Source organism: Trichosurus vulpecula, chromosome 6 (assembly GCF_011100635.1).
Source record: "Trichosurus vulpecula isolate mTriVul1 chromosome 6, mTriVul1.pri, whole genome shotgun sequence".
Taxonomy (NCBI): Eukaryota; Metazoa; Chordata; class Mammalia; order Diprotodontia; family Phalangeridae; genus Trichosurus; species Trichosurus vulpecula.
In genome coordinates, this window is record NC_050578.1 from 92,489,444 (window position 1) to 92,509,351 (window position 19,908).

At 36.1% G+C, this 19,908-nt stretch overlaps 1 protein-coding gene across 6 annotated transcripts in view; it reads right to left on the reverse strand.

Annotated features, from left to right (window-relative positions):
• RAPGEF2 (Rap guanine nucleotide exchange factor 2) overlaps nucleotides 1-19,908 on the reverse strand; it is a 324,353-nt gene that overhangs the window by 142,587 nt on the left and 161,858 nt on the right. For all 6 annotated transcript variants that reach the window (XM_036762274.1, XM_036762270.1, XM_036762271.1 and 3 more), the window contains exon 5: nucleotides 1,178-1,253. In XM_036762274.1, the coding sequence (XP_036618169.1) occupies nucleotides 1,178-1,253 (76 nt within the window). The remainder of the gene's footprint in view (nucleotides 1-1,177; nucleotides 1,254-19,908) is intronic.

A 19,908-nucleotide genomic window follows, 5' to 3' on the forward strand; every position in this document is an offset into this window, starting at 1 on the left:
TCTAAGTCAAGGGAGGCAGGTATGGAATGCTACAGGGGATTTTTTTAAAAAAAATCCATTGGGGAGTTCCACAAATGATGATGTTAGGTCCCGAAATCCCCACTAAGAGGTGAGACTGCTTTTAAAGTCCTGCCACCGGAAACTACTGTGGCATTGCCAGCAACCTCTCTCTTAACACTTTCTTGTTGACCAGGAAATCATAAGAAATTTTACAAGCAAGGAGTTTTCTACAACTTTAATCAAACCCTGTGATGAACAAGATCTTATTACTACAGAAATTCCTCTCCAATACCAGGGGATGGAACCCGAAATCCCCCTGAAGAAACTTGCCCAGTTAGCCAAGAAAACACAGTGTGTAATGAGAAGTTTGGACAACCATCAACTTTCAAAGATCATCACTTAGTTTTAAAATGGCAGCATGGAGAAATATTATTATGAATTTGCCTGTGCCTCACGTATCTATTGCCTACCTGTACACTTTAATTCTGACTGAAAAATCAAAGCAATATTACATTATTAACCACTTTTACAGAGAAAGCAAACTGTATATTTAAAGCATACTGAAGTCCTACAGAGGAAAAATAAATAAAAAGAAAGTCATTTCTATTCATATTTCCAGTTAATTGTTTTCTGTTTTGGGTCATTCTTCTTTTAATCTAGCGAATTAGAATAATCAGAGTACTTTGGTTCTTCTAATCCAATCTATTATTTAAAAAGTTCTTTGATTTTCTTTAAATTAAAAATGGAAAAGAAAAAGTCAAAGTTACCTTACATCTAATATTTGCTCTCAGGAGATATGTCATGTTACTCATTTACAATTTCTACCTCTCATCTCAATCAGCATTTGGAGAGCTAAATACTGCAATTCAAATATTCTTGCCAAATTTCAGTTAAAAGGCACACCAAGGTTTGATACACAAGGCTTAAGAAATAACATACTTAGCAACTTGCCTTCTTGGCTCTTTAACTGAAGCCCCCAAATAAGCACAACAATCCAGTTCCTCACAATCTTAAAAGGAAATAACCATTCACAATTACATACAACGTTACATAATATAAAGCACTATTAAGTCATTTTTAAAAATCCTACTTGGAATAGGCACAAACTTTTTTTAAACTACAATTTATTAGAGGAATTTAGTGTTTTGTGAAAGAAACCACAGAGGAATATACTTACCACAATCATTTCAGATGGTTCTAAAACAATGCATTCACAGCCACGCCTAAAGCTTCCTGCAGAACGCTTGCCAAAACTATGAAAGAAAAATACACAATCAAAGCAAATCCAGAGTTTCAAGGCATTCCCAACACCTGTCTAAAGATTCCACTGGATAAATAAAAGGAATAGGAAAAACAAATAAATGCCTGCCCTGAACCAGACTGATTTTTTAAATCAATACACGGAGAGACTTGACATAAAAAGTTAAAGTTTAATATTCTAGATTAAGTCAGAATTTTCCAAGGATGCTTGCTAAATGCCTTCAGATTAAGTAATAAGCATTTGGCATAGTGACTGCAATATATTTAGCAGTAAATACATGCTTCATCTAATCTTTAACTAGCTTGAATACCACACATAGCTAGCAGATAAACAATTGTAATGTGCATTAAGTATTATGTTTTTGAGATAATTTATAGATATGATAGGAGCAAGCTAAGCTAGGTGGCATAGTGAATAGAGCTCAGGGCCTGGAGTCAGGAAGACTCAACTTCATGAGTACAAATCCAGCCTCGGGCAGCTAAATGATCCTAGCTATGCAAATCACTTAAACGTGTTTGCCTCAATTTCCTCATCTGTAAAATGAGCTGCAGAAGGAAATGGCAAACCGCTCAAGTATCTTTGCCAAGAAAACCTCAAATGGGATCATGAAGAGCCGGACACAACTGAACAACAGCAACATAGATTTAATACCACTCAACTAAGTGCCATTTTAAAATAACTAAGCCCCTCTAAAATAGCAAACCACAAAATATCAGGCAATCATGAGAAAAAGTCTAAGTGTCCTGTTAAATCCAATAATACTTTATTAATGATTATAATGTGCAGGATTCTATGCTAGATAAATGAGACAATGCCTTCAAGATGCTGAAAGAAAAAATAAAGCAGTTGCAAATAAGTAGCATTCGTAGTTGAGTGCGCAAGTTGAAAAAAAAAAACCTTTCATCTCCCACTCAATGAAATGACATTAGATTGGAATAATCAATGATGGGTGGACTGTGGAAAGATGAACATACTAATGCACTACTGATAAACCATCAACTGGTTTGACCATTCTGGAAAGCATTTTGGAAGTATAATGAGAAAGTGACAAAATTATCCATACCCTTTGACCCAGAGACCTCTCTACTACACCTATATCTGAAGGAGATCAGTGAAAAAAGGAAGATCTCCAAACATCAAAATGTTTATGGCACCAATTTTTGCAGTAGCAAGAAAATGGAAACAAAGAAGAAGCCCAATGGTTAGAGATGGTTACGATATGATATATAGATATAACGAAATGTTAATGTGCTGTAAAAAACAATATGGTAAACATAGAGAAGCATCACACACACACACACACACACACACACACACACACAAATGATGCAAAGTAAGCAGGATAAGCAAAGCAATATACACAATGACTACAACAATGTAAATGTTAAGAACAAGACCAACTGAAACTGAATGCTGTAAAATTATAATGATCAAATTTTGTGCCCGGAGAAGGGAAATGAGGCGGCCTCACTCCACCTTCTATGCAGATATGAGAGACTGTGGATAGGAAATATAACATAAAGATACTTCTTTAATTTGTTAGTTTTGCTGAATGTTTTTTTCCCCTCTTTTTTTCAACTTACTAGTTTTAAGTGATGGAAACCCTCTTGGGAGGGTAGGAAAGGGGAGAAACGGAGATAATGATATTTTAGTTTGTCACTACAACACACTTTGATGATCAATGTGTATACTCTTGTCTGGATGCAGATCACAACCCATCTTATCCTGTTCAACTTTTTTTTCCAATATCTTCCTTGAAGTGAGTGCTAACAATCATAATTTTTTAGAACACTAGACTAGACCTATGATTTCAGTGAAATAAAGGAACTCCCAGATAAGAAAATTCTATCGGTATAAGTCAGCACTATTTTTTTGTAAATGAACCCTAAACCCAGGGTCACAGAGCCAGTATATATCAGAGGAGGGACTCGAACCCAGATTTTCTGGCTTCAAGGTTAGATCTCTATCCACTACTCCATGATGACTTCTTTGTTTCAATACTAATATGTATGCATGTAGTATATGCATTATACACTAAAACTATACCCATTTTTCAAACTGAAAAATAAAATCATTTCCTTCTTTAAAATACTTCATTGCACCAGGTAGGTTGTAGCTAATGCTTACCAATTTCTTTAATAATATAACAACAGACCCAGAAATAACTTTCAAAAGATTAATGGTTACATCAGCTAAAAAGTTTATTTTGAATTTCAATGATACTTGGAAATATTTAGATATTTCCAAGAAATGAAACTCTAAACTGGTTGCATTTCCCCTAAATTCTTCCTTACAAAAAACAGAATACAACTAGATGTTAACGTAGGGGGTTATATTACTCAATAACTTGAATGACTTTTGCTTTAATGAAGTTGGTTATGTTTTACATTATATTACCAGAATGAAGATAAGAGCAACCTGCTCTGTAGTAGAAACTTTGTGACACAATTGTTATAGAGGGTGGGAGGGAAGAAAGAGAGAGAGAGAGAATGCTCCCATACACTCTCCACTTGTTTCCACCTACAACCTAGAATGATGAAAGGGATTGCCCATCCCACTCATAGTTGTCTAAAAACAAAAGCAATAGGTAGAGACTGAAGACCTGAGAATACATGTTGCTTAATGCAAGTGAAATCACTTGATAAATGTTTGTTGAAACGAACTGGGGACCAAAGCAGAAAAAAGTAGTGGTGCATGTTACAAACATTACTTGCTCTCATTCCTAATAGGATATAACCTGACACATGTATTAATGCTTCCATTCTCCTCTACATACCTCTGTGGTATTCTTTGTAGTAAACATTATTTACAATATTGTTTTTATAATATTTATAACAATATAATAACAATAATAATAAACCTAAATGATCAGTCATAAATTTCAGGATAAATAAGAATAATTTTTCCCCTCCTCCAAAAAATTTCTAACTAGCTAATAGTACAATCGGGGGGGGGGGGGAGGGGGGGCGCGGCAATTACTGATGATTCTCCCACAGCCATTTTGATTACTTAAAAATTCTATTAGTGAGAAAATAATAATCCATCCACCCACCCAAAAAGACTCTGGTCCAGGTTTAAAATGAAGTTTGTCTAAGCTTTCATGGCTATTAGCAGTGGAACTGGACACATGAGTGGCCACTGCACTTCTTGCATGAAGATGGAAAGGGAGAGGAAAAGAGGAAGACAGAAAAATAAAGAGGGAAGGAGAGAGGAAAGCAAGGAAGTAGGCAAAGAATGAGGAAACAAGAAGGAAGAGAGGGAGGGTGGGATGAACAAAGGAAGGAAGGAAGGAAGGAAGGAAGGAAGGAAGGAAGGAAGGAAGGAAGGAAGGAAGGAAGGAAGGAAGGAAGGAATTCTAGTAAGCTTTTTTCCTCCATTTGTAGTCTACAACAAATTATGAGCAGTGTTCATGGGATGAAATAAAAAATCTTCCAGGTATAGGAGTCAAATATATACTCTTATATATGACTTGTATTTAAAGTCAAGGTATATAAAGCAAAATAAAAAACCAGGAGTTGCTAAACAATTTTTGTGTCATGGACCATTTTGGCAGTCTGGTTAAACTATAGAGCCCATCTCAGAATAATGCTTATACATGCATAAAATAAAATACAAAGGATTATAAAGAAAATCAATTATATTGAAATAATGTTATAAAAATATTTTTTAATAAAAAGTTTGTGGGACACAGATTAAGAACTTCTGACATAAAAAGATGACATTTACAACCTTCTTTCTTCTTATGAAGTCTACTAGGAAGTACCATCAGAAAGATTTCAATTTTTCACATTTGCTAGATTAACTCATTTCTATTGAAAGATCATAGTTCTGGAGTCTAGACTTAGAAGTAATTTTAGAATTCATCTATTCCAACTTCCTAATTTTACAGATGAGCAAACTGGGGGTCAGAAAACTTAAGTAACTTGTCTAAGGTCACATAAATAGTAGGTGGAAGGAATCTGAATTAATTTCCCTTGACTATAAGGGCAATGCTTCACATTTATTGCCTTTTTCACTGTATCATGCTGCCTCCCTGTCCTTCAGATCAATAACCAACAGAGCAAGCAACTAAACTGATAAATATCAACTCCTAACTGGAGAGTAAATCCCTGGTAAAATTGTGAAATGATGGCATGACACACAGATGGAACAAATTTAACTATTTCACTGTCTAGGACAGAGGTGTCAATTTCACTGTAAGTTTGCAAAACTCCTGAGTGTGGGGTCCAATCAGACCAAAATGTAATTGGGAAATGTTTAACAAAATAAGTAAAATATGATAAAATATAGGTAATGTTAATTTGTAGTTTCTAAGTCCCTGACTTTCTATTTGCGTTTGACACCACTGGTCCAGAATACGAAGACGACATAATGTGACAAAACATAACTAAATCCTAAACTTGGCAGCACCATCACCACGACTATATTCTGGTAGGTCTGCAACTGATTTACAGCAGAACTCAATTCCACCCCCAGCATCCTCCCAGTGCCTCAGAAAACCAAATATCCATCCTCTTACTGTGGCTGGGACAGCAGTTGATCTGAGCTACAACAGTACTCAGACAGATAACTGAAGAACAGAAGAAACTGAAGTAGGATGCTACACTATGTGTACTGAGCCTGGCTGAAGTAAAAGGTCCCGAAGAGGTCAGTTGGGGAAGAGAATGAGGTCAATGAAACATGAATTGCCCAGTATAGAAGAAGGCCAAGACAACTTTGAGGTCCAATTCCCAGAGAAACACAATATAAAAAAAAGAGAAGGAAGTCAGAAAGCAATGGGAATATCAAGAAAAAGGTATGATATTACTAAAGATCACAGGAGAAAGAAAACTCAGTTGAGAATAAGCAGATAAACCAACAGGGATGATATTAAAAACAGAAAGAACATGGCCTCCAAATCAACAAAAAGAATACAGACATCTATAAGTAAATAATATAAGACACAGGAAAATGCCTCAAACCCTGATAAGGAAAACCCAATGGACTCCTAGGAAAGCATGGAACCACAAAAGGATTTTCCTGAATGGCTTAATTGAAAAATAAGAATTATAAAGCAGAATTTATGGTCTGCATAGCTGAAATAATTAGCAGAACTGGAAAACTGGAATCCACAATGGCAAGATTCATCAAAGAAACAAAAGAGAGATTGATTGGGAATGCAAATACACGTAAGTGCAAAACAACCTGGAAGAAGAGAAGCAAAACACAGTAAAATTAATAACAGCACACACATAACACACTTCTCACAAAAACAAGCAAACAAAACAAAAAAACCATGATTGCCAAAAAGACAAAGAGACAGATAGACTCTTCCTTTCTAACTATTTTCAACTTCAGGCAATTTACAAAATGAATGCTCACAGGCATTCTGACATATATTCACTCTTCTACACTGCCTCCAACACACATACACACACACACACACACACACACACACACACACACACACACACACACTCACTATAAAAAAAATTTCTACAAAATTAAGAAAAGTTTAAAAAGGCTATTGACTACCCTGGAGAAATCAAAGGAACAATTCAAGCCCTGGCCTTAACACGCACACAAATAATAAAAACACTACAAGACAGAATTATCACCCATCCAACTTTCAACCTTATGGAGTGGAGAGAAAATAAAAAGGTGGATTATTATAAATTATAAACTGAAAATAAAGAGAGAAAAAACTAAAACTACAGGGCAAGTATTTTCACTCTACTATGTTTTGGTACAAAAACCTGGCAGAATACCTAGACTTGAAACCTGGTTTCATTGCTGGCAAGCTGTGTCGGATTAAACAATTTATTCCACCTCTCTGAACCTCCTTTTCCTCATCTGTTAAATCTATTTAATAATACTTTTAGCATCTTAGACCTGGAAGAGATCTCAGCTTATTTAGACCAGTTCCCCCATTTCACAGATGAGGAGGCAGAAGTACAGAAACATGTCTTGGCTCCAGGGCAGAGCCAAGAATCAAATCCAAGTATTATGACCCCAAACCAAATCTTTTCTACTCTACCTACCATGCTTTATAATTTGCAAGGTGGTTTATATGTATTATTTTATTTGATCTTAATAATTACAGAAGTGATGGTTTTAGGGTTTACTTTAGGTGTGGGGTGTGTGTGTGTGTGTGTGTGTGTGTGTACATATATATTTTGTAGAGAGAATTTGCTTTACTTGACTGCACATTTATTTCAAGGAATTAGATTTTTTTTTTGGATGGTACTGGATGGGAGGGAAAGAAAACAGATTTCTGTTCATTTTAATTAACTTATTTTGTTATAAGAGATCTCTCACAAAGGAATAATTTGTAAATCTTTTTAATGTAAAAATAAAACACATGAATAAAACTGAAAAAAAAAAACACCTGACATTTATACAGTACTTAAGCATTTTTAAAGTGCTTCACACATATTACTTGATCCTCATGAACACCCTTTAGGATCCCTGTAAACAACTCAACTACACCCTCCTTAGTGCCTGGTTGTTTTTGTTGTTCAGTGATGTCCGACTCTCTGTGATCCCATTTGGGGTTTTCTTGGTGATCTAGGCACTAAAGGTATTAATATGTTCATTTTACAGATGAGGAAACAAAGTCTAAGAGAACTAAGTGACTTACTTATGGCGATGCTTAGCAAATGTTAGAGGCAAAGAGTCAAGCCCAGATCTCTCCAGACTCTAGGCTCTTTCAACCATGCCATATTTCCTCTCTCTTACCTATTATGAAACTGGCAATACAAAGATGACAATCCTCATTTTATAGATAAAAAAAGAGAGGTTCCGAGAAATGAACTGCCTTTTCCAAAATCACATGACTAGTAAGTAAAATAGCCAGGTTTTCTGATGCCAAATCCAGTGTCTTTTCACTAATCCCTTTTGGAGTTGAAGGGGACTGTTATCAGTCTAAAAGGAAGCTTAACCCTGTCAGAATGAAATTTTCTTGAGGGCAAGGAATATTTTACTTTTGTCTTTCTATCTATCACATAACACAGTACCTAGCATATAGTGGCAATTTAAAAACATCTGTTGATTGATTTAGAAAATGCAGGCTTTCCCAAATATATCTCAAAAACTAAGAGAATTAATTCATTAGACTGTTTTCTGAGTATCTGGAGACTAAAGATGCAACACTCTAGCCAAACTACTTATAATGAGCTTCTGTGAAGTTGAATCTATGATCAGATCTATACTTAAAGCTATCAAGCTTGGTAGAACCTTCCTGGTCCAAGGACTCATCAAAGTAGAACCTGAGTCAGGGAAAGAGAGTAGTGCACAGAATGAAACAAAAATATATTACAATTGTAAAAGTTCCATTGCACCTACTTTTAAAAAACACTTGGCATTCATTATTCCATATTATATATAATAATGATTCTGATAGCTAGCATTTATACAGCACTTTAAAGCTTTGCCTGGTGCTTTACAAATATTAATAACTAATTTCATCCTCAATACAACCCTGGGAAGTAGGTGCTATTATTATCCCTATTTTGCAGATGAGGAACTTGAGCAGACAGAGTTTAAATGATTTGCTCAGGGTCACTCAGTTCATAAGTGTCTGAGACATAACTTGAATTCAGATCTTCCTGACTCTCAGGCCAGTGTAGCTATTTAGCTATCTATTAGTCACACATAGCAATTCAAGGTCAGTTCTTGCCATAACATTCACTGGATCACAGATTTACAGCTGGAAGGAACCACAGAAGTCATCTAACCCAAATCTTTCCTATTACTGATGTGGAAAATGAGGCCTGGTCTTGAGGTTATAGTTTCCAAGGTCCACCACCATGTCTATCATAGCCACGACCTATAAGATGTGGCATGGGATAGTGGAAAAGAAGGTTAGATTTGGAGTTGAGTCCAAATGGAGTCATGAGTGCAAATCTTGGCTCTCTCACCAACTACTTACGCTACCTTGGACAAGTACTTTACTTTTCTGGGCCCCAGTTCCCCATTCATAAAATGAAGTAGTTGAATCAATCGAGTGAATAGCTAATCAAATCATGGCATACAAATGTAATGGAATATTTATTGTGCCATGAGAAACAACGAGTGTGATGAATTCAGGGACACATAAGAAGAATTTTTTAAAAATTGATGCAGAATGAAGCTTAAAAAAAAGTAAAACAATATATACAATGACAATCACAATATAAATGGAAAGAACAATAATAAGAAAGATATTCAATATTCATAATTTTAATGACTAAGTTTGACTTCCGACAGGAGATAAAGATGTACATTTTTGCCTTCAATGAAAGATAAGGAACTAGGAGTGGGTTGATATATTTGTTAGTTTTGGTAAATTGAATTTTTTTTTTAATTACAAGGGAAGGGAGGAGGTGAGGAATATCTTTGGAAGCAAAGATTATATAAAACCAAAAGTTATAAATAGTTCTAAGTATTAAAACTTAAATGAAGGTAAAAATGATTATTTTCCTTTGAAAGACTGCTCTACCAAAGTCCAAAGTGGTTCATTACAAGAAGCTTGGCTGAGAGGTCATCATTCTTTTGTTTCTAGGAGCTCCCTAAAACTGTCTATTAAAATACAACATACTTCAAGAATTGAAGTGCTTTTCTCTTCACCCTTTCCCATCCCGTTCTAGTCCAAATCTCTTTGAATTCACTGCTAATGCTTTTACATTAGGACAGAAGTAAAAATGAAATGGAGAAGAAATGAGTATCCTAAGAAGAAGAGCTACCATTTACTAGTAAGCTAGTAAAGAAACTCTAGTTAGGAAGATCAAATCAAAAGATTTATGGGGTTTATCTGCTTAACCTCTTCTCCAATATACTATGGGTAGAAAAGGATCCCCACAGAAAAGCTACAAATTAAAATTATCTACATTGCACTGTATTTTTATTATTTTATTAAACATTTCCCAATTACATTTTAATCTGGTTCAGCTGCATAAGGGAGTTTCTCCCTACCCCTAACATTTCCAGGCCTTGACACCTCTGAAAGAGTCCCACTTTGAATAAGTACTACACAAGCTCTTTATATATTTATGTGGTTAACACCAACTTTCCTCTGAACTAACCCTTTTTTTAATCCCCATTGTTTTTAAGAAAACTGCTGAATGTGTGAAATCTATTACCCATGGCTACATTGAATGGTGACCTGAAACTAGATTATTTTACCAAAAAGAGTGCCCACATAAATTTGCCATCAGGGAATGTGAGCAATAAACTCTTCTTTGTTTCTCTTTCCTGTCACCAGTCCTTCAGTGTGCCGCTGACACTGTCCTTACACCCATCAGATCTCAGTGTGACTCTCCAGCTTCCATACATTTAATTAGGGGCTAAGAAGGTGGCAACAATCTCACTTTCAAACCCAACTTACATCACTGACATCACTCTACTACCCATCCTCCCCCCAAAAATATAATCATGTTTTCAAAAATCCAAACATTTACAAATTATTAAAATTAAGATTTCTTCCTGTCAGTTTATCTCTAAACATTTCCTTATGAGAGCTGGATTTAGTTCTTTCATTATGAGGTTCCTAAAAATCAAATCATTCTCTCCTACCTTAAAAGATATTCCAAAATAGAGCAATGTAGTATCCAGGATATATTCCAAAGCATCTTCTTTTATACTTAATTAGCATGTGGAGTTCAGAAGCAAAGGTGAGCCAAAATTATTCTTTGTTTTGATATCAAATAAGTTGGAGAATTATAAATTATCAAATATTTATAAATATTTATAAAGTTGAATATTTCTATGGCTGCAAAATGCTGACCTTATGGTAAGTAAAATTCAGACTCTCAGCTTCTCAAGAAATGGAAGAGACTTCAGTGGTCAACCCCTTCAGCCCTTCATATAACAAGTAGTCAGTAAAATATATGTATAGATAAGCTAATAGTTAGTAGAAGTACTCAAAATTAATTGTTAACTTTTTTACATACCACAGAAAAGAGGGGCATATTTTCCATATGCAATATCATCTGTTTCCTCCCTGGGGATCAGAACTCACAGAAAGAAGAAAAAAAAAAGCAGAAAATGTGGAGATTACGTTCCATAATGACCTCATATGATGCCAAAAGACATTTGAAGTTGTTTCAGTAGATAAGCCCATTCCTAAGAAATCACATACTGAACAGCAGGGTGGTTTTCCAGTTCTTCACTACAGTCATGATGGAGTCAGTATGTCCTAATGGTCCCTAAATATTTTCTCCCCCTACCCCACGAATATTTGAGATGTATGCTACCATTGAGTATTCAAGTTTCCCAGGCAGACAGTCTACTGCAGAGCACAGAAGACTGTTCTGTCAATGTCCTCAAAATCCACCCTTTGTATGGGCCTCCACATTCCTTTTTTATGTCAGTGAAACTACCCATAGGAATGCAACTTCTCAGGGATGGAATGTCAGTTTCTCCATGAGCTGCTATATCTAGAACTGTGGAAAACTGCAGCCTAGCTGATAGTATACAGATAGGTAACACAATTTTACTGAATAACTAAAGCTAGCAACACCCCAGGCTGCTATGACACATCCACTTACACTATCTTGGTACCTAACACTAAAAGACTAACATTGTCAAAAGTTCTGGATCTTGCCTTTTAAAAAGAAATTGCAATTCATGTTTCTACACCACCGTGAATTTACTGAATACAGACCTACAAAAAATAAAATAAAATAAAATCCACTCAGGACTCCCTTCCCATGGACCACACACGAAAACTTGCAAGAATGACTAAAGAAAAATAATTTTTAAGTAAATGCTAATGCTATCAGTTGCATTCTCTACAGTGCAAGCATTGAGGTATACATGAATTATGGCAATGTGTCAAAAAAAAAAAGAAGCTTGAGTCAAAAACAAAATACGCATTAAATGTTTTTAGCAATTTTAGTCTTATTTTCATATGCCTGATAGTTGAAAAAAAAAGTATAGTCAATATTTAAGCCAACTATTAAAATATGAAACAAGAATCACAAAGTCTATCCCCAACCAAAATTTGGCATTCAATAAAGCACAAAAACCTGAAAATTCAAACAGAAATTGCTCTTGAATGAGAATTTTGCAATTTGAAAGGGAATCTTCAAATTTAAGTGCTCCAGATTTTCCTTCGGCATTTATTTGGAAATATCCTAACACAATAATTATCATCTAAATCCTTCTAGCCTAATATACCTTATTATAGACAGATTCACTTCTCTGCACAGTAGTCCTCAATATGCAGTAACTACCAATAAACAGACCAACAGAAATTTCAAGGGGAGTTCTCCTAGCTTGTGTTATTTTGTTCTCAGCTACTTTAGGCAGATTCACAGAAGTGGCAACCATTTCCTACTACAAATGTTTTTATTTCTATTTCTTTTTTAGACAAGACCAGCCTGTACTAACTTCAGTATCTTTCAGGTAAAAGCAATAGGGCTGCTATACCATCTACTCCATGCATCTTCCCTATAGCATTTCCCTGTGTTTTCTCTCAGTGAGTTCCTGATTCTGAAGCTGCATGCAGAGAAGATGAAAGCCAACATTCCTTCTTACGCTAATTTCCTGCCTGGATGACCCACCCACCTCTCTCATGGCTGCAGTTATGTGTTACACATGTTCTATGGGCACTGTTTCCGCATACCAGCTTCATGACCTCAGCTACTGCCTGACAAATGCTCTTTATCAATTTCTATTAATTCATTATCCACTCTCTCCTAATTCAAGGGCAAGTATGGAAATCTGCAGTGCCTGGTCTCCCATGAGTCTCAAGGTCAAATACTGAGATGTGCTTGACGATGCAAATTCATTGTTAAACTTTACACGTGCAATGCCTGCCGAATGGTAAAGCGCTTATTATTTCCAACAGACCAATCCCAAATCATATACCTGGTTTGAGTGATAATTATAGAAAGCCATTCAGAAGTTTAAGCCAAGGTAAGATGGAGAAGGAGAACAAAACTATTCTTGAACTTTATCCACCTTTAAATTAATCAATCAAAGAAGCATTAACTGACCATTTATTAAGTGCTGGAAACTTTGCTAAGCACTGAGGACACACAATTAAAAAATGGTTAAAATGCCTTGAAAGAGCTCACTTTCTATTGGAGAAGACAACGTGTAAATTGTTCTATCATTTCAGTTGTCTCTGATTCTTCATGACCCCATTTTGGGGTTTCTTGGCAAAGATATTGAATGCTTTGCCATTTCCTTCTCCAGCTCACTTTACAAATGAAAAAACTGAGGCAAACAGGGTTAAGTGACTTGCCCAGAGTCACACAACTACTAAGTGTCTGAGGCCAGATTTGAACTCAGGAAGATGCTGTGCCCAACATGTAAATAACTACTTATATATATGATATATACAAAGTAAGACAGTAGGTAATCTCAAAGCGAAGATAATAGTAACTGGGGGAACCTGAAAAAGCCTACTGGAGATGGTGGAATATAAACTGAAAATTGAAGGAGACAAAGGAAACTAATGAGGAGAGAGACTATTCTAGACAGAGGGGGCAGCCATTATGGCAAAGGCATGGAGGTGGGAAATGGAAGGCCATGTTCAGCAAAGAGCAAGTAGGCCCATGTATCTATACTGTAGACTGTGGAGAGAAGCACAATGTAATTAAACTGGAAAGGTGTGGGGGAGGTTGGGGGGTAGAGGACAGAGAAAAGGGGAGGCTATTATGAAGAGCTTTAAATATTAAATAGAAGACTTTCTATTTGATCCTGAAGATAATAGAGAGCCGTTGGAGTTTATTAAGTGTTAGAGAAGATGAAGTGGTCAGACCTACTCTAGGAAAATCACTTTGGCAAAGAAGGAAAGAGCTGAAAGGCTACAGGCTGAAATAAAGTGAGAAAAACAAGCAGCTTTTCTCTCTTGCTGATACTAGAGGCTAATGGGATTAACTACACTTGGGTTGTTTCCATGTGTTCCATGATCAAACCATCAAAGAATATCTCAGTTGAATTTATCAAGCAGGTAAAGCAAACAGATCTCTGCTTATCACATAGTAAACTGTAAGGGTCTTGAGGGCAAGTCCTGTGATGCTTTTCATTTGTAGATCCTCAGAACTTATTACGGTGCCTTGCAGGTAGTAAGAATTAGGTGAATAAAAATTCTTGATCAAATGAATTACGTAGCCAGAAGTCAATGAGTTTGTATCAAAATTATGATGTCCAACAGTTTTCCACTTGGCATGTCAAAATGCCCCCATCACTAAATAAAAACACTGCTTTACTCAGAAATCTGAAGGGATGGGCTCATTGAAGCTGAGCACTGCTCTATCTTTCCCAGATAGGTGCAGGCAGCACTGAATCATACACCATAAAGATTCTGCCCAAATGGATGAAGAAAACTGAGTACAAAGATATTTAATAAATACAAGATTCGTGTGGCCAAATAGAGACTAAATGGAGACAATCTGTATCCACATTGGAGCAGGGAAAGTTTCAGGAGTTGCTTTTGTAAAGCCTGTTCTAAAGAGAAGGTTAGATTTCTGAAACACTGTCTCTATGCTTCTCTAACATTAGAATATTTTCAATCAACTAAAGGAAAACAACAAAAACCAATATAAAATGTCCACTAAAAATTTAATGAAATATTACTACACAACAATATTGCATAACTAAATATTAGTTGTTTTCACTGGTATTAATTTTTAAAGTTCAGATATGTATAAAGTTTCCAATCCCTACCATCCAATTTGTATGATTTTGTGAATAGAGGCCTGAGATGACTCCTGGACTTCAGTATAAGCTACATATGATCAACAAAGTGACCATGAATAAAGCTATTGGTTCTCTCTGTCTCTGGTATTAACTTTGACAAATCAAGCATAGTTTTCTCTACTTTACCCCCAAAGGAGTGGTATATAAAATATTTGCAAGTCTCTTGGAAAATACCCTTTAGGATCATGAGATGATAGATTGAGAATGGAAGGGACCTGAGAAGTCATCAATTCCAATCCTCTCATGTAGCAGATAAGTAACCTAAGATCTGGAAAAATGAGGTGATTCCCCCAAGTTTATACAGGTAGCTGAGTTTTATTCTAACTTATTTAATCACTTGGTAACATTTTATAACATTACTAGCTACCTTGCTGCTATGAACATATATATGCAGTGGGCACTCTGACATACCCTTCAAGTCCTTGAATCATAATTAAAGCACTATTTCCATTGCTAGTAGAAAGAGTATGTTTTGCTTTTTTGTCAGTGTTTTTTTTTTGCTGTTGCATGGCTAATATGGAAATGTTTTTCATGACTTCACATGTATAATCAATACAAAATTGCTTGCCTTCTCAAAGAGTGGGGAGAGGTAGGAGAGAGAATTTGGAACTCAAAATTTTAAGAAATGATTGTTAAATTTTTTTTACATGTAATCAAGAAATTTAATGAAATAAATGAAAAGAAAAAAAAAGGTACATCAATCGACTGTCCTTTGGTTCCACTCACATCTTTGTAACTTTCCAAACCAAAGTGGCCAGCACTTTCCTATATATGCTCTCTCTATTAAAATATAAATTCCTTAAGGACAGGGACTATCTTTGCTTTTATATTTTTATCCCCAACACAGCACTTTGCACATAGAGAGTGCTTAACAAATATCTCTTTAAGAGATGAAATAATTTGCTTAAATTTACCCAGTGAGTGGCTTCCAAATAATAACACTAAGGGTTATCAACAAATATCAATAATCAAATGAAATTCTACTCTTTACCTTATTGTAACATAACTTCTTTGACCCATCCTTATTCTCCCAGTCCATTTCTTCCTCAGCTCTGGCTTCATTTGCCTTCATTCTCTGCTTTGATCACATGATTGACCACTACTTTAAGGATTCCCTGTGTCCTTGTACTTGCACCACTCAGATCAGGGAATCCTCACTCCTAGGGATAGAGCTACTTATGCTCCAGGGCTGCAAGGCTTCCCTAAAGACTGTGCACATTCTAGAAATTTATGGTAGATATCCTCAGGTGAGCTCTTACTGATGATGCTCAATAATCTCTTCTACTCTATATTTACTGACTTGAACTTCTCAATCTGCACGAGCACTCCAAAATTATTTTTCTCTCTTCTTGTCCCCATTGCCCCAACTTATAAATGACCTAGTTTCATTTTAATGGAGAAGACTGAGGCCATCCATAAGGAATTCCCTTAGTCCTGCATTTCTCCAACTTCCAGCCTCATCACCTTTTCTTTCTTCTACTCTCTAATCACAGAAAGAGTATCCCTTACTCCTCATGTTAGTTCCTCTACCTGTTCTCACCCATTCTCACCCATGTCATAGATTCTGCTACAGTAGAAACCTCTCCCTCTCTAACACCTTTAATTTTTCCCTCTCCAATGACTCATGCAATCAACAAAAGCACATGCTCTGGTTTCTCTAACCCCATTCCCATTCACTAACTAAATCTTTTGAAAAATCTGTCTGCATCATCTCCGCTTTCTCACTATCTACTTTCCTCTCAACCCCATGCCACTGGGCTTCTATCCCCATCCTAAATTTGTAATTCCCTCAAACTTAGTCCTCGTTCTTATTTTACTTCATCTGTCTACAGAACCACCATTCATTCAGGGACTCATGTTCAAAATTTTGGTGGTTTTGGATCTTACTTCTCTTTATCACTCATCAATTATTTCCAGTTCTCATACTAAGGCCCACCAATTCTACCTCTGCAATTAAATTTAAGTCCACTTCAACAAGCATTTATTATGGCCCTCCTAGGTACCAAATATTGTGTCAGGCACTAAGCATACAAAGACAAAAATTATCAACACTGACAACATTTGAGTAGCTTACATTCCACTAGAAAGAAATTAAATATGCACTGACCAGTAAATGCTAAACCTATACAAAGTAAATACACAGTAAATTTAGGGACGATGGAACATACTAACAACTGAAGAAATCAAGAAAGGTCTCTCACATTTTTCACAATGACTTTCCTGTTAAAGCCGTCATTACAAACTGCCTAGACTATTGCAACAGCTATCTAACAGGACATCCTGTCTACACTCTCTCCACTTCAATCTATCCTTCACGTAGTTCCCTGAATTTTACTTCTTGTATAGAGATGATATAGATACTCATCTTCTGCTCAAAAAGTCTGAATGGCTCCCTAATGTTTATTGAAGTTAAAATTCCATTCAATGACATTCAAAGTTCTTCACAATAGGTATTACCTTTTGAATTCCTATCCAGCCTTTAAAGCTCAACTTTAATGTCATTTTCTCTGTAACACCCTTCCCTGATTCCTATGATAAGACCTTTTTTTTTTTGACTATTTTGTTTTGCAATTGTCTGATGTATTTGACTTCTGCTAGTGTAGGCAATTACTTCTATTTCTCTCATATCGCTTCCTACTGTATATGTTCCACAGCTGCAGACAGTTTCTTATCTAAGCTCTGAATCTCATCAGTCAACTAGCACAGGACTAAATATATATACCAGTGCTAAATTTTGAATGGGTGAATGAATGGGGAAAAGGGATTGTTTGTTGATCTGGGGCAGGGGGAGTTGTTGGGTTTGGGGTTTGTTTATTTGTTTATTTGGGGGGAAGGGGATGTTGGTCTTCATAGGCCAGAATCAGAACTAACAGATGGAAATCAGGGATTTCAGCTCAATGTATAAAAATTTCCTAATAATTAGCTCAACGTGTAAAATTTTCAAGTAATTAGAAAAACATTTCCTAATAATTAGCTCGATGTGTGAAAATTTCCTAATAATTAGAGTTTTCCATAAGAAGAACTGGCCTGGGAGGTAATATATGTTTGGATGACTACTTGGCAGGGATGTTGGATTCCTATTAAGTTGTAGGAAGGACTACATTAAGGTAGGACTAATCAATATCTTGAGTTTCCCTCCCAGCTCAGATTCTATTACTCTAAAAAGTAATAGCTAAGTTTTTAGCATGTTGATTCTCTATTCCCAGTGTTCTTTTCCCCTCCAGCACTTAAAAAGTATTGCTAAAAATAAATACAAGAGCAATTCATAAAAAGAGTGACATGGGGATATACAAGAACATGGATGACAAGTGACTGAGAAGTCACCTAAATAGTGTTACTTTTTGGCCAAGATAGGTAATGATGTGGCTTTATTCCATTCATGTAAAACACCTAACTACCTTTTTCCTAGGAGCAGAGAACTGATCAAACACACATCTTCACTCAAATATATGCTCAGAAGCCCCTCACACCTCACTTTAGACTTTTCCACAGAAAAAGAAGTATTCAAACAAACACCATAAAAACAATGATTTTCCCCTATAGTCTCAACCACTGACTTAATGGCAAAATCCATACCACTTTATACATGCACGAATATACAGAGTGATATCCCTTCTGATACAGAGCAAAGAAATAGTGGTAAACCCTAGAAATGACACCAAGCCAGGACCATACCAAGAGGTAAAGGAGAAGTAGGCCTCCCATGCTGCAGACCAAGGGCTGAAGGAGACAAGAGAAGGCGGCTAGGTAGCATGAGAAGGATATCCATTTCTGACACCAACTCCCCCCACTTTTTTTTCCAATGTGAAAACAGAGACAGGTATTCAAAGCTGGAATCATGTTTGGCTGGGATACTATATAAGGACAAGGATAGGGATAGGACCTGTGATTCACTGATATAGGAAACGTTTGAATGAGGAAATTCCCTCCATAAATGCTATAAAGTAGCGTATTCTCTGTAACATCTAGTCTGAGAGGGCTGACTAGAGGACCAAAAAGTTAAGTTAGCATGTGTCAAGAGTTAAACTTGAACTCAAGTCTCGGCTGGTTGTTTCTCTATCTGCTACGCCAAGATTCATTTTTTTAAATTTTGAAAATAGTAATATAGTAATATTCACCTACAACGGGAAATACATGTACTCTCTAATTTCCCTTCCCCTTCCTCCCCTGATTTGAGGTTGAAAGCATTGAAAGCTTTAGAGGAACAAAAATTTTTGTTCTTGAGCTGAGCTCTGGATAAATACAAAGTGTATCAGTAAGTTCAAAGGTAAAGGCAAAGATGCAAGACTGGGGGTCAGAAGACCTGGGTTCAAAGCATGATGCTGCCACTTAATACCTGTATGACTTCAGAAAATTCAAGTAAATCTCCTTGAGATTATTTGGTTGTTTCCTCAACTGTTAAAAAAGGAGGGGGTGGGGGGAAAGAAGAAAAGAAGAGGAATTAGACTACATAGTCTCTAGGAACCTCCTAAAGTGTGCCACATTTGTGACTAAAAGAAATCAGCCAAAGATCCTGATGAGTGAGAAGACAGTGACATGGTAATTTATGGATAATTCACAGTTAATTTATAATAGAGTTAGTTAACCCACAAGTGAATAATGTAGCATGCAACATATAGTACTTGGTGACATATCCTCTAATTGGGAAAACCAAGGAATAAGAAAAACAAATGGCTGGCTCATGGCCAATAGCAATTTGAGTGCAGAGTTAGAATTAAAACAATTTTCAACTCAGCCTAACAATGAATATTAACAGCAACTATATATTGAAAAGGGCCAAAGAATCTGAGAGCAAGAACTAGGGAAGACTAGAGGTAGAATCCCAATGCTAGCATTGCCTTACAGGTCATCTGGTCCACCACCCTCATATTCAAATGAGGACAGTGAGGGCTAAGCAGCTTAAATGATTTGTAAATGGTAGTAAATACCAGAGCTGAGGTCAAATTCAGACCCCAAGACTCCAAGTTCAACAGTCTCTC